Source organism: Amblyraja radiata, chromosome 10, assembly GCF_010909765.2.
Source record: "Amblyraja radiata isolate CabotCenter1 chromosome 10, sAmbRad1.1.pri, whole genome shotgun sequence".
NCBI lineage: Eukaryota > Metazoa > Chordata > Chondrichthyes > Rajiformes > Rajidae > Amblyraja > Amblyraja radiata.
In genome coordinates this window covers 14,931,552-14,948,675 of record NC_045965.1, presented here as the reverse complement: position 1 = coordinate 14,948,675, position 17,124 = coordinate 14,931,552, and the positions used below count along the sequence as shown (strand labels likewise).

The 17,124-nt window shown below is 42.6% G+C and overlaps 1 protein-coding gene across 1 annotated transcript in view; it reads left to right on the top strand.

Moving 5' to 3' along the window:
- axdnd1 (axonemal dynein light chain domain containing 1) overlaps positions 1-16,831 on the top strand; it is a 91,219-nt gene extending 74,388 nt beyond the window's left edge. The window contains exons 24-29 of the mRNA XM_033028142.1: positions 2,030-2,062; positions 7,008-7,040; positions 9,012-9,104; positions 13,732-13,854; positions 15,163-15,254; positions 15,802-16,831. Coding sequence (XP_032884033.1) covers positions 2,030-2,062; positions 7,008-7,040; positions 9,012-9,104; positions 13,732-13,854; positions 15,163-15,254; positions 15,802-15,979 — 552 coding nt within the window. The 3' untranslated portion in view covers positions 15,980-16,831. The remainder of the gene's footprint in view (positions 1-2,029; positions 2,063-7,007; positions 7,041-9,011; positions 9,105-13,731; positions 13,855-15,162; positions 15,255-15,801) is intronic.
- The last annotated feature ends 293 nt before the right edge of the window (positions 16,832-17,124 follow it).

Here is a 17,124-nt window from a genome sequence, read left to right as displayed (position 1 = left end):
TCCACGACGAACTGGTCATTCAAGATGGCATTATAATGAAAGGACATAAGGCAGTCATCCTGACATCTCTTCAGAGCACGCACTTCGATATTGTCCATGGGGGCCATCCTGCTGCAGAAATAACCCTTCAACATGCAAAAGGCATGCTTTTCTGACCTGACATGACTGACTACATTCTAGAGAAGGTTGCTGCCTGCCCAATTTGCAACAGCCTGACCCCGCACCAACAGAAACAACCACTTCTCCCGCACCCCACACCGGACTTACCCTGGTCCACAGTAGCAGCCGACATCTTTGAGTGGCATGGCAAACAACACCTGGTTCTAGTCGATTCCTACTCAGGATGGTTCGAAATCGACCTTCTCAGTAGCCCAACCTCAACCATGGTCACTCAGAAACTAACTCGCCACTTCTCTGTCCACGGAGCTCCCCTAAATCTACTCTCAGACAATGGAACTCAATTCTCCAGTCAGCTCTTCAGGGATTTCATGAAACGCTGGGACTTTCTCCACATTACCCGTAGCCCCGAGTACCCGCAGTCCAACGGCCTGGTCGAGCGCGCAGTAAGAAGTGCAAAAGAACTAATGGAACGCTCACACAGGGCTGGCTCTGATGTTTATCTTGACTTACTCAACCTACGGAACATCGTCTGCGACCATCTTCTAGGATCTTCGGCCGAACGGCTCATGTCACGGCGAACCCGCTCCACTCTGCCTTTGGCCAAGCAACTACTAGAACCACAAGTTTGTGAACGGTCAGTGATTCAATCCCAGCTCCAACGCCGGCGCAACATACAAAGAAAATACTCTGATAAAACCGCTTCAACCGCTCAACAAGGGACAGGTTGCCTGCTTCCGGTCACTCCAACGTTACGACCGCCTCGGAGTCATTCTGGGGTCAACCGCAGAGCCATGCTCGTACCTGGTCAGTATTGACAACGGCATCTATCAGCGAACCAGCCAACACCTCCTCCTGGTTAATGAACCGGCACCTCCATGTCCTTCCCCAGACCAGCCCGCCAGTCTTCCCTCACGCTCCGCGTATGCCACTCTAGCAATTCCTCTGCCGGTGCCAGCACCATCCCTGCCTTCCCCGGTGCCCCCATCTCCACCGGTGTCTTCTCCGTGTTCGGCCGATAAGGGACTTGCTCCCTCAGAGAAGGATGAGGCGCACGAGGGGTACTACCGTACATGTGCAGGTCATGTCTGCAAGCCAAACCCGCTGATTGGAACATTTACTGGCTATACTTGAACTGTGCATGACCCGTCTTGTTTTATGTGCTCACATATGCACAAGCATGTACACGTAAAATAATAAATGCCCACACCCTATACTGGTGTTTTACAATAGGCTCCACTAACCACTCTATATATGCTTTGCTTCTTTAAGAGGAAGGATGTAGATTAACCCTTATTAATCCATGCCATTTATAATCTCCATTACACATATGTGCATACCACTCTTTACATGGTATTACGGTACTACACAGCTTTACACTAGCAAGGTCAGCCGGCTCTCACACAAGCCACGCCAAGCTTGATGAGAATGGCTGGCAGTTTAAATGTTCCTGTTTGCTTATGGAATAAAGATTGATCTTTCTCTACGTGTGTTGTTGTGGATCATTCATAAACAATAGGGGCCCAATCTTTGTTCAGTAACATAATTCCACTGTTAGAGGCATGCAATTCTGCTTATTTTGAGACAGATAGTTCTGAATGTATAGGATATGTGCCAAAAGAGTCCTTAAATGTTTTCCATTGATCAATAAATGTTTAGCTTTATTATGCTGAACCTCTTGGTTCCAGCAACGTAAATTTATCCATGAATGGTACAAAAGTGGTTAGTTCCTCATCATTCATTCTCTCATATGCCCATCATTTCCATTTAGATTTATTTTTTGCTACTTATTTGCACTAAGAGATAATTTAAATATATTGCTAGTTATTATTGATTGATTCTGTAATGGTGTGCATTCATTTTTATACTGTATGAGCTAATCTCATTAGTTTCCTCTTTTCCTGTGTTGCAGAAAACGAATTCTACTGACGACATTGAAGCTGGTGTAAGTTTGGGCCTTGAGTTTGGGACATAATTGCTATAAATGTGATATCACCTGAGTGTTTTCTTCAAATTGATATTTCATGTTTAAGCATTGATATTTCATGAAAAGCTAAGGAAATAATCATTCTAAAGCAAGTTTCAATAAATAATAATGCACAATCTTCAAATCAGAATCAAAGTAAAACAGAAATATTCAGCAATTGAGCAAGAAAACTATAGTTAAAAGATCTGGGTGTCATAATGGATGATTTTCTAAAGGACCATGTGTAGACACAGCAAGTAATGAGGAAAGCTAAAAGAATGCCGTTGTCTAGGGGCGGCACAGTGACATAGTGGTAGAGTTGCTGCTTTACAGTGCCAGAGACCCATGTTCGATCCTGACCATGGGTGCAGTGTGTACGTTCTCCCCGTGACCTGCATGTGCTTTCTCTGGGTGTTCTGGTTTCTTCCCACACTCCAAAGACATACAGGTTTGTAGGTTGATTGCCTTTGGCAAAAATTGCCCCTCGTGTATGTAGGATATTGTTAGTGTGCCGGATCGTTGTTCAGTGCGGACTCGGTGGGCCGAAGGGCCTGTTTCCACACTGTATCTCTAAACTAAAATTATAAAAAAGACACAAAGTTTTGGAGTAACAACAGCATCTCTGGAGAACATGGACAAGTGATGTTTCCAGTCTGGAACCATTTTTAGACTGTTTGGGGTGAGGGGAGGGGAAGGGGGAGGGAGGAAAGAAGGCTGGAAGAGAGGAGGGGCAGGACAAAGCCTGGGGAATGATAGGTGAAAACACCCAAGGGAGGGAGAGTGGGGGAGTTGATAGGCAGATTGTTGGACAAAATCACAAAATGAAAAAAACAGGTGTGAGGGAAGAATAGAAGAGATGTAATTTGTGAAGCCAGAGGAAGGAATATAAGGGGGAGGGGAGGGGAAAGGAAGAAAAGGGTGCGTTCAGGTGGGGCATAGGTAAGAGACGGGGACGAAAGGGGGGGAGGGGGAGACAGAGACAGAGAGGAGGATTGTTTATAGTGGAGGGAACTGAATACAAAAGTGGAGAGGTAATTGGTGAGACTATATAAACTATTTTAAAATAATGACTGAACGATTTAAGACTGGGATGAGGCAAACATTTTTCTTTGAGAGGGTTTTGTTTTGGGCATGCTCTCCCCCCAAAATACAGTGAAATCAGAATCCTTTGAATGTTTTGAGGACATTGGATAGATTCTTGATGAGCAAGGGATTGAAAGGCAAACAGCCGTAGGTGCAACATGAGGAGTTGAGAATATTCTCAAATCATCTGTGAATGGTAATGCAAGCTTGAGTGAGCCAAGCAGTAAAGCCCTGCTCCTAATTTATGTGTCCAATATATCCATTAGCTCTCTGATGGTCTCTTAGCAGAAGATTGAAGTTCATCCAATCCATATAGAAAGGACGAAAGGAGATGCAACAAAGTCAATAGTATAGACACATTGAACTGCAGATGCCGGTTTATAAAAGTATCGGACTACCTCAACTGGCCAGGTAGCATCTCTGGAGAATATGGAGAGGTGACGGTTCGGGTTGGGATCCTTCTTGAGACTGATTGTAGTGGGAGGTGGAAACTGGAAGAGAGGGGAGGCAGGACAGAGCCTGGAGGGTAATAGGTTGATGCAGGTGAGAAGGGTTTATTAATACGCAGATGGTTGGACAAAGGCCAAGGATGAAAGGACAGAAGGTGTAAGACAAAAGGAAATGGGGGTGGGGGGGGGACTAAGGGGGAGAGAGTTTTGGTGGGGGGAAGAAAAGGGTGGGATAAGAGACGTCTTTGTAGTAGTTACCTAAAATTGTTGTCCGCTACCCAAGAGGAAAAGAGGTGTTGTTCTCCAGTTTCCGTGTGGGCTCACTCAGGCAATGGACGAGGCCTGGGACAGGTACACAAAAATGCTGGAGAAACTCAGCGGGTGCAGCAGCATCTATGGAGCGAAGGAAATAGGCGACGTTTCGGGCCGAAACCCTTCTTCAGACTGATAGGGGGGTGGGGGGGGGGAGTAGGAAGGAAAAAAGGGAGGAGGAGGAGCCCGAGGGCGGGGGAATGGGAGGAGACAGCTCGAGGGTTAAGGAAGAGGAGGAGACAGCAAGGACAGCAAGGCCTGGGACAGTGTGGGAATGGGAAGGGGAGTTAAAATGGGTAGCATTTGTTTCGCCATTGTACAGATAGCCACATTGCGAGAGGATTTGAGTTTCGGAGCAAGGAGGTACTACTGCAGTTGTACAGGGCCCTGGTGAGACCACATCTGGAGTATTGTGTGCAGTTTTGGTCTCTTAATTTGCGGAAAGACATTCTTGCTATTGAGGGAGTGCAGCGTAGGTTCATCGTTAATTCCCAGGATGGCGGGACTGACATTTGATGAAAGAATGGATCGAGTAGGCTTATATTCACTGGAATTTAGGATGAAAGGGGATCTTATAAAAACATATAACATTCTTAAGGGATTGGACAGGCTGAATATTCAATCAAGCCTGAACATTTAGGAAAAAATGTTCCCATGTTGGGGGAGTCCAGAACCACAATTTTAACATAAGGGGTAGGTCATTTAGGACTGAGATGAAGAAAATCTTTTTCACCCAGAGAGTTGTGAATCTATGGAATTTTCTGCTATAGAAGGCAGTGGAGGCCAATTCACTGGATGTTTTCAAGAAAGTTAGATTTAGCTCTTGGGGCCAATGGAATCGGGATGTGGGGGGAAAAGCAGGAACGGGGTACTGATTTTGGATGATCAGCCATGATCATATTGAATGGCAAATAAGTTGTTGAATAACTGGTAAATAAAGCAAAAAAAATTGTAGATGCTGCAAATCTTAAATAAGAGCAGAACAAACTGGAAACATTCAGCATGTCTGACAGCATGACTGGAGAGAGAAGTGTAATGTTTCAGGTCAATGACCTGTGATCAATACTTGGTGAAAATGTTGTTATTTGGGGGATTTTTATGTCCTTGTACTCAAATCACAAAGTTAAGAAAGGCAAATGTATGTTAATATTTTTAAATGGAATTAGAATGCAAAATCTTGCTTCAATTATAGAAGGCAATAGTGAGTGCACGAGACTATATATGGTTATGGTCTCTCACAAAATAACATGCGGTCCCCAGCTCCATTGAGATCAATCAACATTAAGTAGATAATGAATACAATCTTAAGGGCAGTGAATGGCAGGGCTTTGCGGAGTGTTGTAGAACCGAGGGATCTAGGAGTGTAACTTCATAGTTTCTCGAAAGTGGCACCACAGGTAGTGGCATCACGGGTGGTTCAAAGGCTTTTGGGACTTTGGCCCTCATCATTCAGTACTGAGTATAGAAATTAGGAGCACAAGACATTGGTGAGGCCACATTTAGAGGATTGTGTTCAGTTTTGGGCACCATGTTATAGGCAAGATGTTGTCAAGCTGGAGAGGCTGCAGAGAATATCTATGAGGATGTCACTCCAATGGCAGATTATGATTCGTTCAAGGAATCTTTCCTCTAGCCACTATGATTGAACGCAGGGGAAAGGAGATAATTTCGATATGCATTCACGATCTCTCCACAAGACATTCAATGCCGTCCAATGATAAATCTTCAAACAGTCTCTTAATTAATAGTTTATTTATTGTCATAGTAAAAACAGTAAGATATTCATCTAAACTTCTTCTTGTCTAAGTACATTTTGATCTTACTCATAGTCAAACTCGCGCATGGTAGAACTCGTGCATGGTCGAAAGCTGTGACCTCTCCCCCATGCTTCTTCAAACTAAACTAAAAACTACAAGCGCGTCTGCGTGAGAATCCCAGCCGCAAACACGCCTCCTGCTAAGTAATAAATCCCACCCACATAATAACAGGCAGATAAAATTTAAAGGTAACTGGTCATAGTTATAACATACTGAGCTAAGCTAAATGGCTACTTCAGTCACTCAGGGGCGAGCTATAGGGAGAGGTTTAGCAGGCTAGAACTACTCCTTGGAGCACAGGCTGATGAAGGGTGATCTCATAGAGGTGGATAAGATCATGAGGGGAATAGATGGGGTAAATGCAAAGATTCTTTTGCCCAGTGTAAAGGAATTGAGAACCAGAAGACATAGGTTTAAGGTGAGTGGGAAAGATTTCATAGGAACCTCAGGGGTAACTTTTTTTTCACAATGGGTGGTGGGTATATGGAATGAACTGCTGGAGGAGGTAGTTGAGACAGGTGCTGTCACAATGTTTAAGAGACATTTGGACAGGGATATGGATAGAAAAGGTTTAGATGGTTATTGATCAAGCACAGGACTAGTGTGGAAGGGGCATGTTGGTCGACGTGTGCAAATGGGGCCAAAGGGCCTGTTTCCATGCTGTATGTAGACACAAAATGCTGGAGTAGCTCAGCGGGACAGGCAGCATCTCTGGAGAGAAGGAATGGGTGACGTAAAAATAAAAACTGATTCTCTATGCATTTTTCTCATTGCTCGATTTAAAAAAAACTCCCCCAACTATCCAGACCTGTATCAAAAGAGAAAGTATGGATCATCCCAGATAAGGCAATGATAAAATTAACGGATATGGACAGAAGTCAGGCAGGTGGAGTTTGCATAAAGGTTCAGCCTTGCATGTTTGAGGGCTTACCTGACCTCCAGGTGTTCCTCATACTTATTTTTTAAAGTTTTAAAGACATCCTAACACAAGCAGCACAGGGGTAAACTCAAATCCTTTATGTAGATACTGGAATTGAAATGATCATTGCAGTTTTAATGCTCAGTTGTTCTGTAGGGTTTTTAATTTGCAGATGATAAATAAGAAATTATTTTGATTATCTGCTGCCAATTTGAATTTATACAATAATGAATTCTGGTATTTATTACTCTGTAATTGTGTGTTTTAATTGTTATCCTGTTGCAACTCATAAGATCGCAGTGTTATTCTTACTATCTCTCTCCCTCTCTCTTCCTATGTTACAGAGATTGGGCACCTTCGAGGACGTTGAAGCTAGTGTAAGTTTGGGGCAATCGGAAGGGCATAAAATAATGGTTATTAATGTCACATCACTATCTACTGTGATACCGAGTATCACACCAAGTACTTCATGCATTTTATGACTCATCTCCAACCTACATTTTTGCTGTATCCATTGCTCACATCTGGTTGCCAGCTCAAATTTTGATGTTCTTATTTCTTCTTGGATTGGTAATTAGTTGTTTTCTGGCTTTCTGCTGTAATTGCTTGCGAATAACTGAGTTATTCACTGGTTCTTATCTCTGATTTTACCTCCAATTAAGTGACTAATTGTTTGATCCAATTTGAAGCAAATTGTTGATGTTGGTTAACACACGAAAGGACACAATGTGTTGAAGTTACTCAGGGTCAGGCAGCATCCCTGGAGAACATGGATAGGAGGCGTTTCGGGTCGAGACTGTTCTTCAGGCTGATTATGAAGAGTGAGGAGGGATAAGAAAACTGGAAAAAGGGAAGAGCAGGACAAAGCTTGCAGGGAATAGGTTGACTTGGCATGGGTGTTTCTTTTGTTAGGCAGATGGTGAGAACAATGGGCAGAAACAAGAAAGGAAGGTTTGAAGAGCTGCGCATTGTAAGGCCAGAGGGGAGGAGGGGGGAATGTGGCGGGGTGTAGGGTGGGTAAGTGGAGGAGAGAAATGGATGGGAGGAGGGGGTGGGGCATAGGGGAGGGAAGTGGGGGGGGGGGGGGGAGGGGGGGGGGGGGAGAAGAGGAGTGGGGAAGGGCAGGGATGGAGTCAGTGAGTGGTTACCAAAAATTGGAAAATTAAATCTTTATACTGGGTAGCTTACAACTCAATGGTATGAACATCGAAATCTCCAATTTCAAGTAACATCTCGCTAACTTACGCACCTCCCCTTTCTCCCTTCCCCCCCCGCTCTTTCCTCCCCCACCTCCCTACCCTGTGCCCCATCTACCTTTATCACACCCATCTCTCTTATCTCTGGCCTTTGTTCCAACTAAATACCTATCAACCCCCCCACCATTTTCCTATGTCTGAAGAAGAGTCTCAATCCAAAATGTCATCTGTCCATGTTGTCCAGGGATGCTGTCTGATCCACTGAGTTACTCCAGCACTTTGTGTCCTTTTGAGATATTTAACTTGATTATCACAATTAACATGTGGCTATTTGAAACCCTATGAACATTATGGCTTTGAAGTACTAAGCTCTCTGAATGTTTTATGTTGGTAAAGCTTTGTGATATGTGGATACATTAGATGATAGACAATAGGTGCAGGAGTAGGCCATTTGGCCCTTCGAGCCAGCACCACCATTCATGGCTGATCATCCCCAATCAGTACCCCGTTCCTGCCTTCTCCCCTTATCCCCTGACTCCGCTATCTTTAAGAGCCCTATCTAGCTCTCTCTTGAAAGTATCCAGAGAACCGGCCTCCACTTCCCTCTGAGGCAGAGAATTTCACAGACTCACAACTCTCTGTATGAAAAAGTGTTTCCTCATCTCAGTTCTAAATGGCTTACCCCTTATTCTTAAACTGTGGCCCCTGGTTCTGGACTCCCCCAACATCGGGAACATGTTTCCTGCTTCTAGCGTGTCCTAACCCTTAATAAACATAGGTTTCAATAAGATATCCTCTCATCCTTCTAAACTCCAGAGTATACAAGCCCAGCCACTCCATTCTTTCAGCATATGACAGTCCCGCCATCCCGGGAATTAACCTTGTAAACTTACGCTGCACTCCCTCAAAAGCAAGAATATCCTTCCTCAAATTAGGGGACAAAAGCGGCACACGATTAGCCTTTAATAAGCTTCCTATGCAAGAATAGTTATTTTCTGTTTAAATCAAACCCATAAACACATGTTCCCTGTATGATTGTTACTTGAAGGAAGTCATAAACATTAGCTGTGTTCCTCGCTGCAATTATGTGGCAGTGTCTGTCTGTGGGAATGCTGTAATTTCTTATTGTTCCTTCCTTACCTCAAACTTCAGACTTCTGCTCAATTGCAAGTCAAGGACACCACTGTTGCTCGAGAAAGTCCTGCTGAACCTACAGGAAGTGCTGAGGGAACTGTAAATGTTGAGGTATTGTCAAATCATGAGCACTCTTTGTTCAAATGATCCACTCTTGAATGAAATATTTAAAATATGACCAACAAATCGTGTCCTCCGGTTGATACATATAATGGTGACTGTACAGACATTCCATACTCACTAAAAAGAACGCACTATTGTTTTCTGATCATATTTATTAATGATTTTTCAAATCGAAATTCAACATGAGTCTAAAGAAGGGTCTCTACCCGAAACATCACCCAATTTCTTCTATCCGGAGTTGCTGGCTGCTCCATGGAGTTCCCCCGCACAATTAAAGCATGGAATAGTCTTCACCCTACCATAGTTACCCAACCAGACGCAACTAAATTTTAAGTACCTCTTTTTTCCCCAATAATCCTTTTTTGCTTAAGTCCAAGTCAAGAGTCAAGAGAGTTTTATTGTCATGTGTCCCAGATAGGACAATGAAATTCTTGCTTGCTGCAGCACAACAGAATATGTAAACATAATACAGAACAGGAGATACAAGTTCAGTGTGTTTCTATACCATAGACCATATATATACACAATAAATAAACAGATAAAATGCAATAGGCGGTAATTGTTTAGCCAGGGCCGGATTTAGATGAAGGGAGGCCCTAAGCTGTTCCACTTGTGAGCCCCCTCCCAATCCCCCACCCACCAGATTGACACCGATTTGCAGCCGAGCGTGGCCAATGAGATAAGGGGCTGGAAAGCTGCGCTTATTTATTTATTTATTTATTTATTGCCAGTGCTAGTGTCGAGTTATTGGCTTAAAACCCTATTATTCTGAAATGGAGGGCAAGGAAAATTACTGAAGAGTTGTTTAGATACTACAGTGCATTGTGACAGCATATAAATAATAATTAAACATTTTATTTTTGGGCACTTTCAGAAATCTCAAGGACACCTTACAGAGATTAACAAGAATAATAAAACATATAATCGGAATAAAATAAATAATAAAGACATCACAGAAACACAAATTAAAAACAGAATTCAATCCAAAGACAACAAAAATCAAAAACACAATGTGAAAAGAGAGCAGCGGCAGCTAAAGCGCGCCAGCGTCCACTCTCCCTTCCGACAGCCACCTTGGACACAGACTAACATGTTTACTTACAGACAAAAAAATCATTCCCCGACAATGGATACCACTGTAGGGGAAAGCACAATGTCCAGTCCCCATCTCCAGTTCACCCAAAGTCAGGCCTATTGAGGCCACCGCAATTGCCTCCAAGGAGGCCCGATGTTCCTGGCCGTTCTGCCCGTTGTTGCCCCGGCGTCGGGAGAGTCCTCTCAGCGGCTGGGCCACCTGGAACGGCCGCTTCCTAGCTGGGGACTGCGACTTCCAAAGCCGACAAGGCCGCGCCGGTTTGGAGCTCCCAGGCTCCCGATGTTAGAGTCGGCGCCGCCCGCTCCGCAGATCCGCAGCCCGGAGGTGTTGATCTCGGCGGTCACAGCTCACCGGAGCTCCAGCGCGTTGATCCAGCGCGGCGACCCAGGCAAGGCATCGCCCGCTCCGCTTCGCGATAGCGCTCCAGCGCTGTGCCGCCACCGAAGCCGAGGTGCTTGGTGGTCCCCGCCAGGAAACGGCGCTCCACGCCCGCTGGTAGGCCACGAGGACGGGTCAACGGGGCAGCCCGGAGAAAAAGCTGCCTCACCGACCAGGTAGGGACCTAGAAGTATAATTACCTCCTTCCCCCCACATTAAAAAAGTCCATTCTCCAACAGAGACAAAGGACAGGACTTACTAAAAGTCGAAAAAAAGTGAGTTAAAACGGACGGCTGCTGGTTCCTCAAGATGGCTATGTAAGAAAGGCCTATGACAGTGTCAAAATATTATACAACTTGCAGGGCTCTCACTTAATTTCTTTTCTCTGTTGTCAGCCGGGCAACCTTGGCTGCTTTTTAAGTTGCCAAATGACAGTTTAGGTGGTCATTCACATATTATTTCTGCTTCGAATAAAGTTACAAACTACACATATTCACCAATCAAGGCATGATATATGCCACAATGACATGCAGCAAAATTATAATACAGTATCTCAACTCTTTTACACATTGCAATGAATGCAATTTCTATTATTTCTTTCCACTTCCAAACAAAAATGTGGTTGGATTATTCAGTGTATGATCAACTCAGTGAGACCAAGCGTAGGCTTGGCGATCGCTTCGCCCAACACCTCCGCTCGGTCCGCAATAACCAACCTGATCTCCCGGTGGCTCAGCACTTCAACTCCCCCTCCCATTCTGAATCTGACATTTCTGTCCTGGGCCTCTTGCATGGCCAGAGTGAGGCCCACCGTAAATTGAAGGAGCAGCACCTTATATTTCGCTTGGGCAGTTTACACCCCAGCTGTATGAACATTGACTTCTTCAATTTCAGGTAATCCCTGCTTTCTCCTCCGCTTCCCAGCTCTCCTTCAGCCCACTGTCTCCTCCTTTTCCTTTCATCTTCCCGTCCCCCACACCCTCACATCAGTCTGAGAAAGGGTCTCGACCCGAAACGTCGCCTATTTCCTTCGCTCCATAGATGCTGCCTCACCCGCTGAGTTTCTCCAGCATTTCTGTCTACCAATTCACACAAGTTCTGTTATGTGGCCCTTGTGGCTAAGGGGATCAGAGGGTATGGAGAGAAGGCAGGTACGGGATACTGAGTTGGATGATCAGCCATGATCATATTGAATGGCGGTGCAGGCTCGAAGGGCCGAATGGCCTACTCCTGCACCTAATTTCTATGTTTCTATGTTTCTATGTTAAAAACAAATAAATCACTAACAGACGTCCGTGGCCAGGTGTTTGCTACCATGGACTACTACAACCTGTATTTGCTACCTCAGGCCTTCCTGCATCGGAACTTACCTGGTTTGGATGTGAGGGGGTCAATCCAATGGGCTTGAGACATGTTGGACTCCAGTGACAACGCTGGACCAAGCATTCAGAAACAATTACGAGTTGTAATTCAATTATTTGTTAACAAAATAATAACATCTAAAACACAAATAAACCCCCAACATGAATAACTTAAATGAAAGTGCATATCCATCACTTGCCAAATCCAATGAGGTTGTTGGGCTGGTGGATTCTGTGGCAGTTGATCCATAGGGAGTGACATTGACAGATCCTGCTTCATACATTGTTCACTAAACTTGAGACTTCTCTGTTGGATCCCACATGGAAAGAAGTCCCGGAACTACTGCCACTGCCATTATGCCGTTATTTATTGGTATATAACATTTATTCTAACCTATAAAGCTTAAGTTTAAATTAGCTCAAAGCTAATATGAGCATTGCATTCCCTGAATAACCAAATAGGATGAAAACTGACACTAATTATTCTTTCTTTAAACCAATTTCTTGATCATGTCCATCCTCATTAATCAGTTCAGCCGCCTTCTCTATCATATCATGCCTCTGCTGGCTACAGGCAGTAACTACAGGTTGCAGCAGCCAATAGCAGCAAATACCAGGCTATGGACGACTGTTTGTGGTTTATTTGTCTTTGATGTCTGTACAGTCATCATTGTATGTATCAACCGGAGGTCATGGTTTGATGGTCATATTTTGAATATTTCACCTAATGAGAGTTTAAGATTTAAGAGTTTGAGAATTTATTTTTTATTTCTTCCCCGTCCATCCCGTACCACCCCCTCCCCGGGCACTTTCCGTTGCAACCGCAAGAGATGCAACACTTGTCCCTTTACCTCCCCCCTCGACTCCATTCAAGGACCTAAGCAGTCGTTCCAGGTGCGACAGAGGTTCACCTGCATCTCCTCCAACCTCATCTATTGCATCCGCTGCTCTAGATGTCAGCTGATCTACATCGGTGAGACCAAGTGGAGGTTGGGCGATCGTTTCGCCGAACACCTCTGCTCGGTCCGCAATAACCAACCTGACCTCCCGGTGGCTCAGCACTTCAACTCCCCCTCCCATTCCCCATCCGACCTCTCTGTCCTGGGTCTCCTCCATGGCCAGAGTGAGCAACACCGGAAATTGGAGGAACAGCACCTCATATTCCGCTTGGGGAGTCTGCATCCTGCGGGCATGAACATTGAATTCTCCCAATTTTGTTAGCCCTTGCTGTCTCCTCCCCTTCCTCAGCCCTCGGGCTCCTCCTCATCCTTTTTCCTTTCTTCTCCCCGCCACCCCCCATCAGTCTGAAGAAGGGTTTCGGCCCGAAACGTTGCCTATTTCCTTCGCTCCATAGATGCTGCTGCACCCGCTGAGATTCTCCAGCATTTTTGTGTACCTTAGAATTTATTTTTTATTCTTTTGACCAAATGATTCTCCAATTTGTCTGACCTTTACAATAGATTGCAGTTCGGAAAGTATTGAATGGCCTTTCATCCAGTGCTTACCATTCATTAACTTTAAATCGTTTTTCATCTCATCTGTACATTTTTATTTTTCAGTTTGTTTTGGAATTAATTGTCAAGTATAGAAATATAAAGTGAATGATATGGTATTATTCACAATACATTACACAATATATTAGCATTGAACAGGAAATATTTTTATAGTTTATCACAAAGGTCATTAACATATTCCCTCTTATTTAGTTATTATTTCCGCTCTACATAATTTTTTTTAGAACAAAAAACCTGCATTTTAACAACTATCTTAATTTATACAGGGTCGAATTGAAATAATAGTAGTTGAAGACTTATCAAGCCATTCTAAATCTGTCATGTACATTGGTGAAGATACTAACATCCATCATAGAGACTTGCTAGAAACTCATCTGTCTCCTGAGAAGGTAAAACAATAACTAAAAGATATATTGATTCCAAAAATATGCTGATTATTTTTAACAGCTTGATCAAGCTTTCTTAAAACTTTTCATTTCTATGTCATGTGTTTTTAATGATCAAGACAAGTGTTGAAGCCCTGCATTAAAAAAAATTAATAAAATGATCCAACCTGATTATGCTGCATACCACCGTACACTTGGCAGCCTTGCCAACAGTCTGTCTGCTTTTTCGTATATTTTTGTTATTTTTAGTGTGTTTTAATTAAAATGTTGTGTAATTTTTCTCTGGTTTGTTTTATGTGGGGGAAGGGGAGGGGGTCGGGCGAACCTTTTTTTAATCTCTTACCTTGCCGGAGATGCGATTGGTCTTTTGGGTCATCTCTCCAGTCGCTCTGCGTCCTAACATCATGGAGTTGGAGGCATCCTCGGGACTGGCTTTGAGCCCCACCGCGGGGCGTGGACTTACCATCGGGGCCGATCCCTTGCCTGGGATTGCTCCAACCATGGCCTATGAATTTTACCATCAAGAACTCGTTGTCTCGGGAGAGACCGAGTCGGGAAGCTCCAACGACGGAGAGGTTCGACCGGCCCCGAACCGGGGTCCGATCGCCGGCGCGGGAGCTGAGATTTCCCGATGCGAAGGGCTCGACTACCGGCTACAGGAATCAAGATTGTCCCGTCAACGGAAGGCCCCCAAACGTGGGAGAAGGAAGAATTGAACTTCTTTTTCGCCTTCCACCACAGTGAGGAATGTGAAGGCGTCTCTGTGGTGGATGTTTATGTTAAAATGTATTTTGTGTGTTCTGTTGCTTTTTATTTGTATGAATGACTTGGCAAATGAAATTCTTCTTATGTTGCAAAACATACTTGGCTAATAAAGTATTATTGTATTGTATTGTAAAATCAAACAATAGCTGCTTTGCCAGAGCTGAAGATGCTAAATTAATGAGAAATTAATGCTGTTCTCTTATTCTTGATAAAAAAGCATTTTGTTGTTGCAGTAACTCATCAGTAATTCAAGAGAAAATGGTTGATTGAAAGGCTACAAAGTAGTTCAATACTAATTTTTTGCTCTTTTAATGTTTTAAAATATATTTTAATGATTCTCACAACTCTAGAAGTAGAGAATTAAAAGGGCAACTTTTAAAGAAAGGAGATATGTATGTTTAAGATAATGACAATAATGAAGGATCCCATTTGATATCTTTGCTTCACTCGTTGGTAAATTGCCCTTGACTGAAACTTGTCCAGTAGTTCTACTCCTAATGTAATAATAGTGTTTCCTGTGCACTCAGTGGAGACATTTGTTTGCAGGGTGGTCTCAATGCCGTTACACCTGTAAACCCCAAGGCAGCAAGGAATTATGAAGGATTAGTTGAAATGGGAGTACTACAGAAGCAGCTCATGTGAGTAGCTATTTATGCTTCTGAATTAAATAAAACAACTAAATTTATTCTCAACACTGGTGCCTAATCCATTATTTCAGATGCCATACCATTGGAGTACAGCCATATACATTATTCTGGACAAAAACGAACATGTAAACAATTTATTAATTATTCCATATTTTACTGATGTGTGTTAGGGGGATGGATTTCTTATAACCTTAGTCAAGTAAATGATTTTTCAGTTTGCACACTTCCCTGGGTGATTTGATGAAACCATTGAGGGTGAGGTGCCAGAAGACTGGAGGGTGCAAACGTTGTGCATCTATTTAAGAAGGGCTGCTGGGATCTTGTCAATATTGCAGGATACTGTGGATAATTCTGTATGAACCATCTAGTATAGCATTTAATTCAGTTGTATGGTTTTGGTTTACTCCCTTTAAAATCTATTCTTTCAGTCACACTCATGACTGCTCCAATCTATGCTTAAATATTTTAGTCTCCCATGACGGCATTGTGTTTTTTGTTTATTTTTAACAATTATCTCTTCATTATAAATCTGTGGCAGAGAAGCAGAGCAGCGTGCCTTGAATGCAGAGGAACGGGCAAGTTCTCTCGATGCTAGCCTGCAGGAAGCTTTGATTAAAATTATGGACTTGACACATGAAGCAAAATCAAACGTGCTGCCACCAAAGCTTCAAGTTCCAGAAACAATTCCTGGTAAGCTTCCATTTAACCAGAAATAGTTTTATAGCCACCATCAGCTTTCATGTAATCTCTGCAGAATTTACTGTAAATCTTGGAGAGATATCAAAATGTTATTCATTGTAATTACTTGCCAACTTCTCACAGAATACACAAAATAACAGGTTTGATTAAGAAGGTAAAATTGATCAAAATAATTGAGTTGATTGAGTAGCCCAGTCAAACCTGAAATTAAACTATTAAAGCAGTTTCAAATGATAGGTGCAAATACACAAGGCAAGACTTTTACTCCTCAAAAATGTCTCTTAATGTCTTAAAGATAGTGACCTTGGTTCTTGTCATGTGATAATGTTTATCTTAAGTTTAGACTAATTTATATGTTAATCAAGTCTGCAACCAAGCAAGCTCGAACAAATTTGAGATTAATTGCAATTGATTATGGAAGTTTATAACAGTTTAATAAGTTTTTCAGCCTTGATATGCAAAAACATTAATTATCATATTATCTACAATTATGCTGATATGTTATTTCTAGCCATGTTTTTGATACACGACAGTGATTATTTGCTTTGATTGCTTTGAATATTTGAAGTGATGTTCGGTTGCAGTAGCTTTAATTATTTGGTTGAATATGGTTTACCTGATAAGAAACACTAGAAGTTATAAGAAGAGAGGAAGATAAAATAAGAAGACAACAAAAGATAAGTAGATGAATCCCAAATCAGAACATCATTAAAACTTGCTGAACTGTTCAGAACGTCACTTCATGTATCTGCTCAGAATTTATATATCTTTCTTAAAATTATGGGTTTGCATGAAAGCATACAAATGTTTTTTTAGCTCAAATTCTGTCAAATTGTTGTAAATATTTTAAAGTTATTAATACATTTAGGCTTAACCATATTATGCTGATTAATGCCACAATATTGTATAATGTTGCTATCACAAGTTTAATAATAGATAAATAAAGCAATATTTGGTTATTTGTTGAATGATGTGTCCAGTCCTTAAGATTTCCAAAATCACACTGTATTTTGCACAATAAAAACTGTGTTAATTTCAACTGCTGCCAGTGGAGTTTAACATAGGTAATCTCTTGAGGCAAATTACAACACTGATAAATGATGAATCTTGATCTTATCCCATAATCTAAAACTGTGAGTGTGAAAAGGTGAGTAGAAATTCA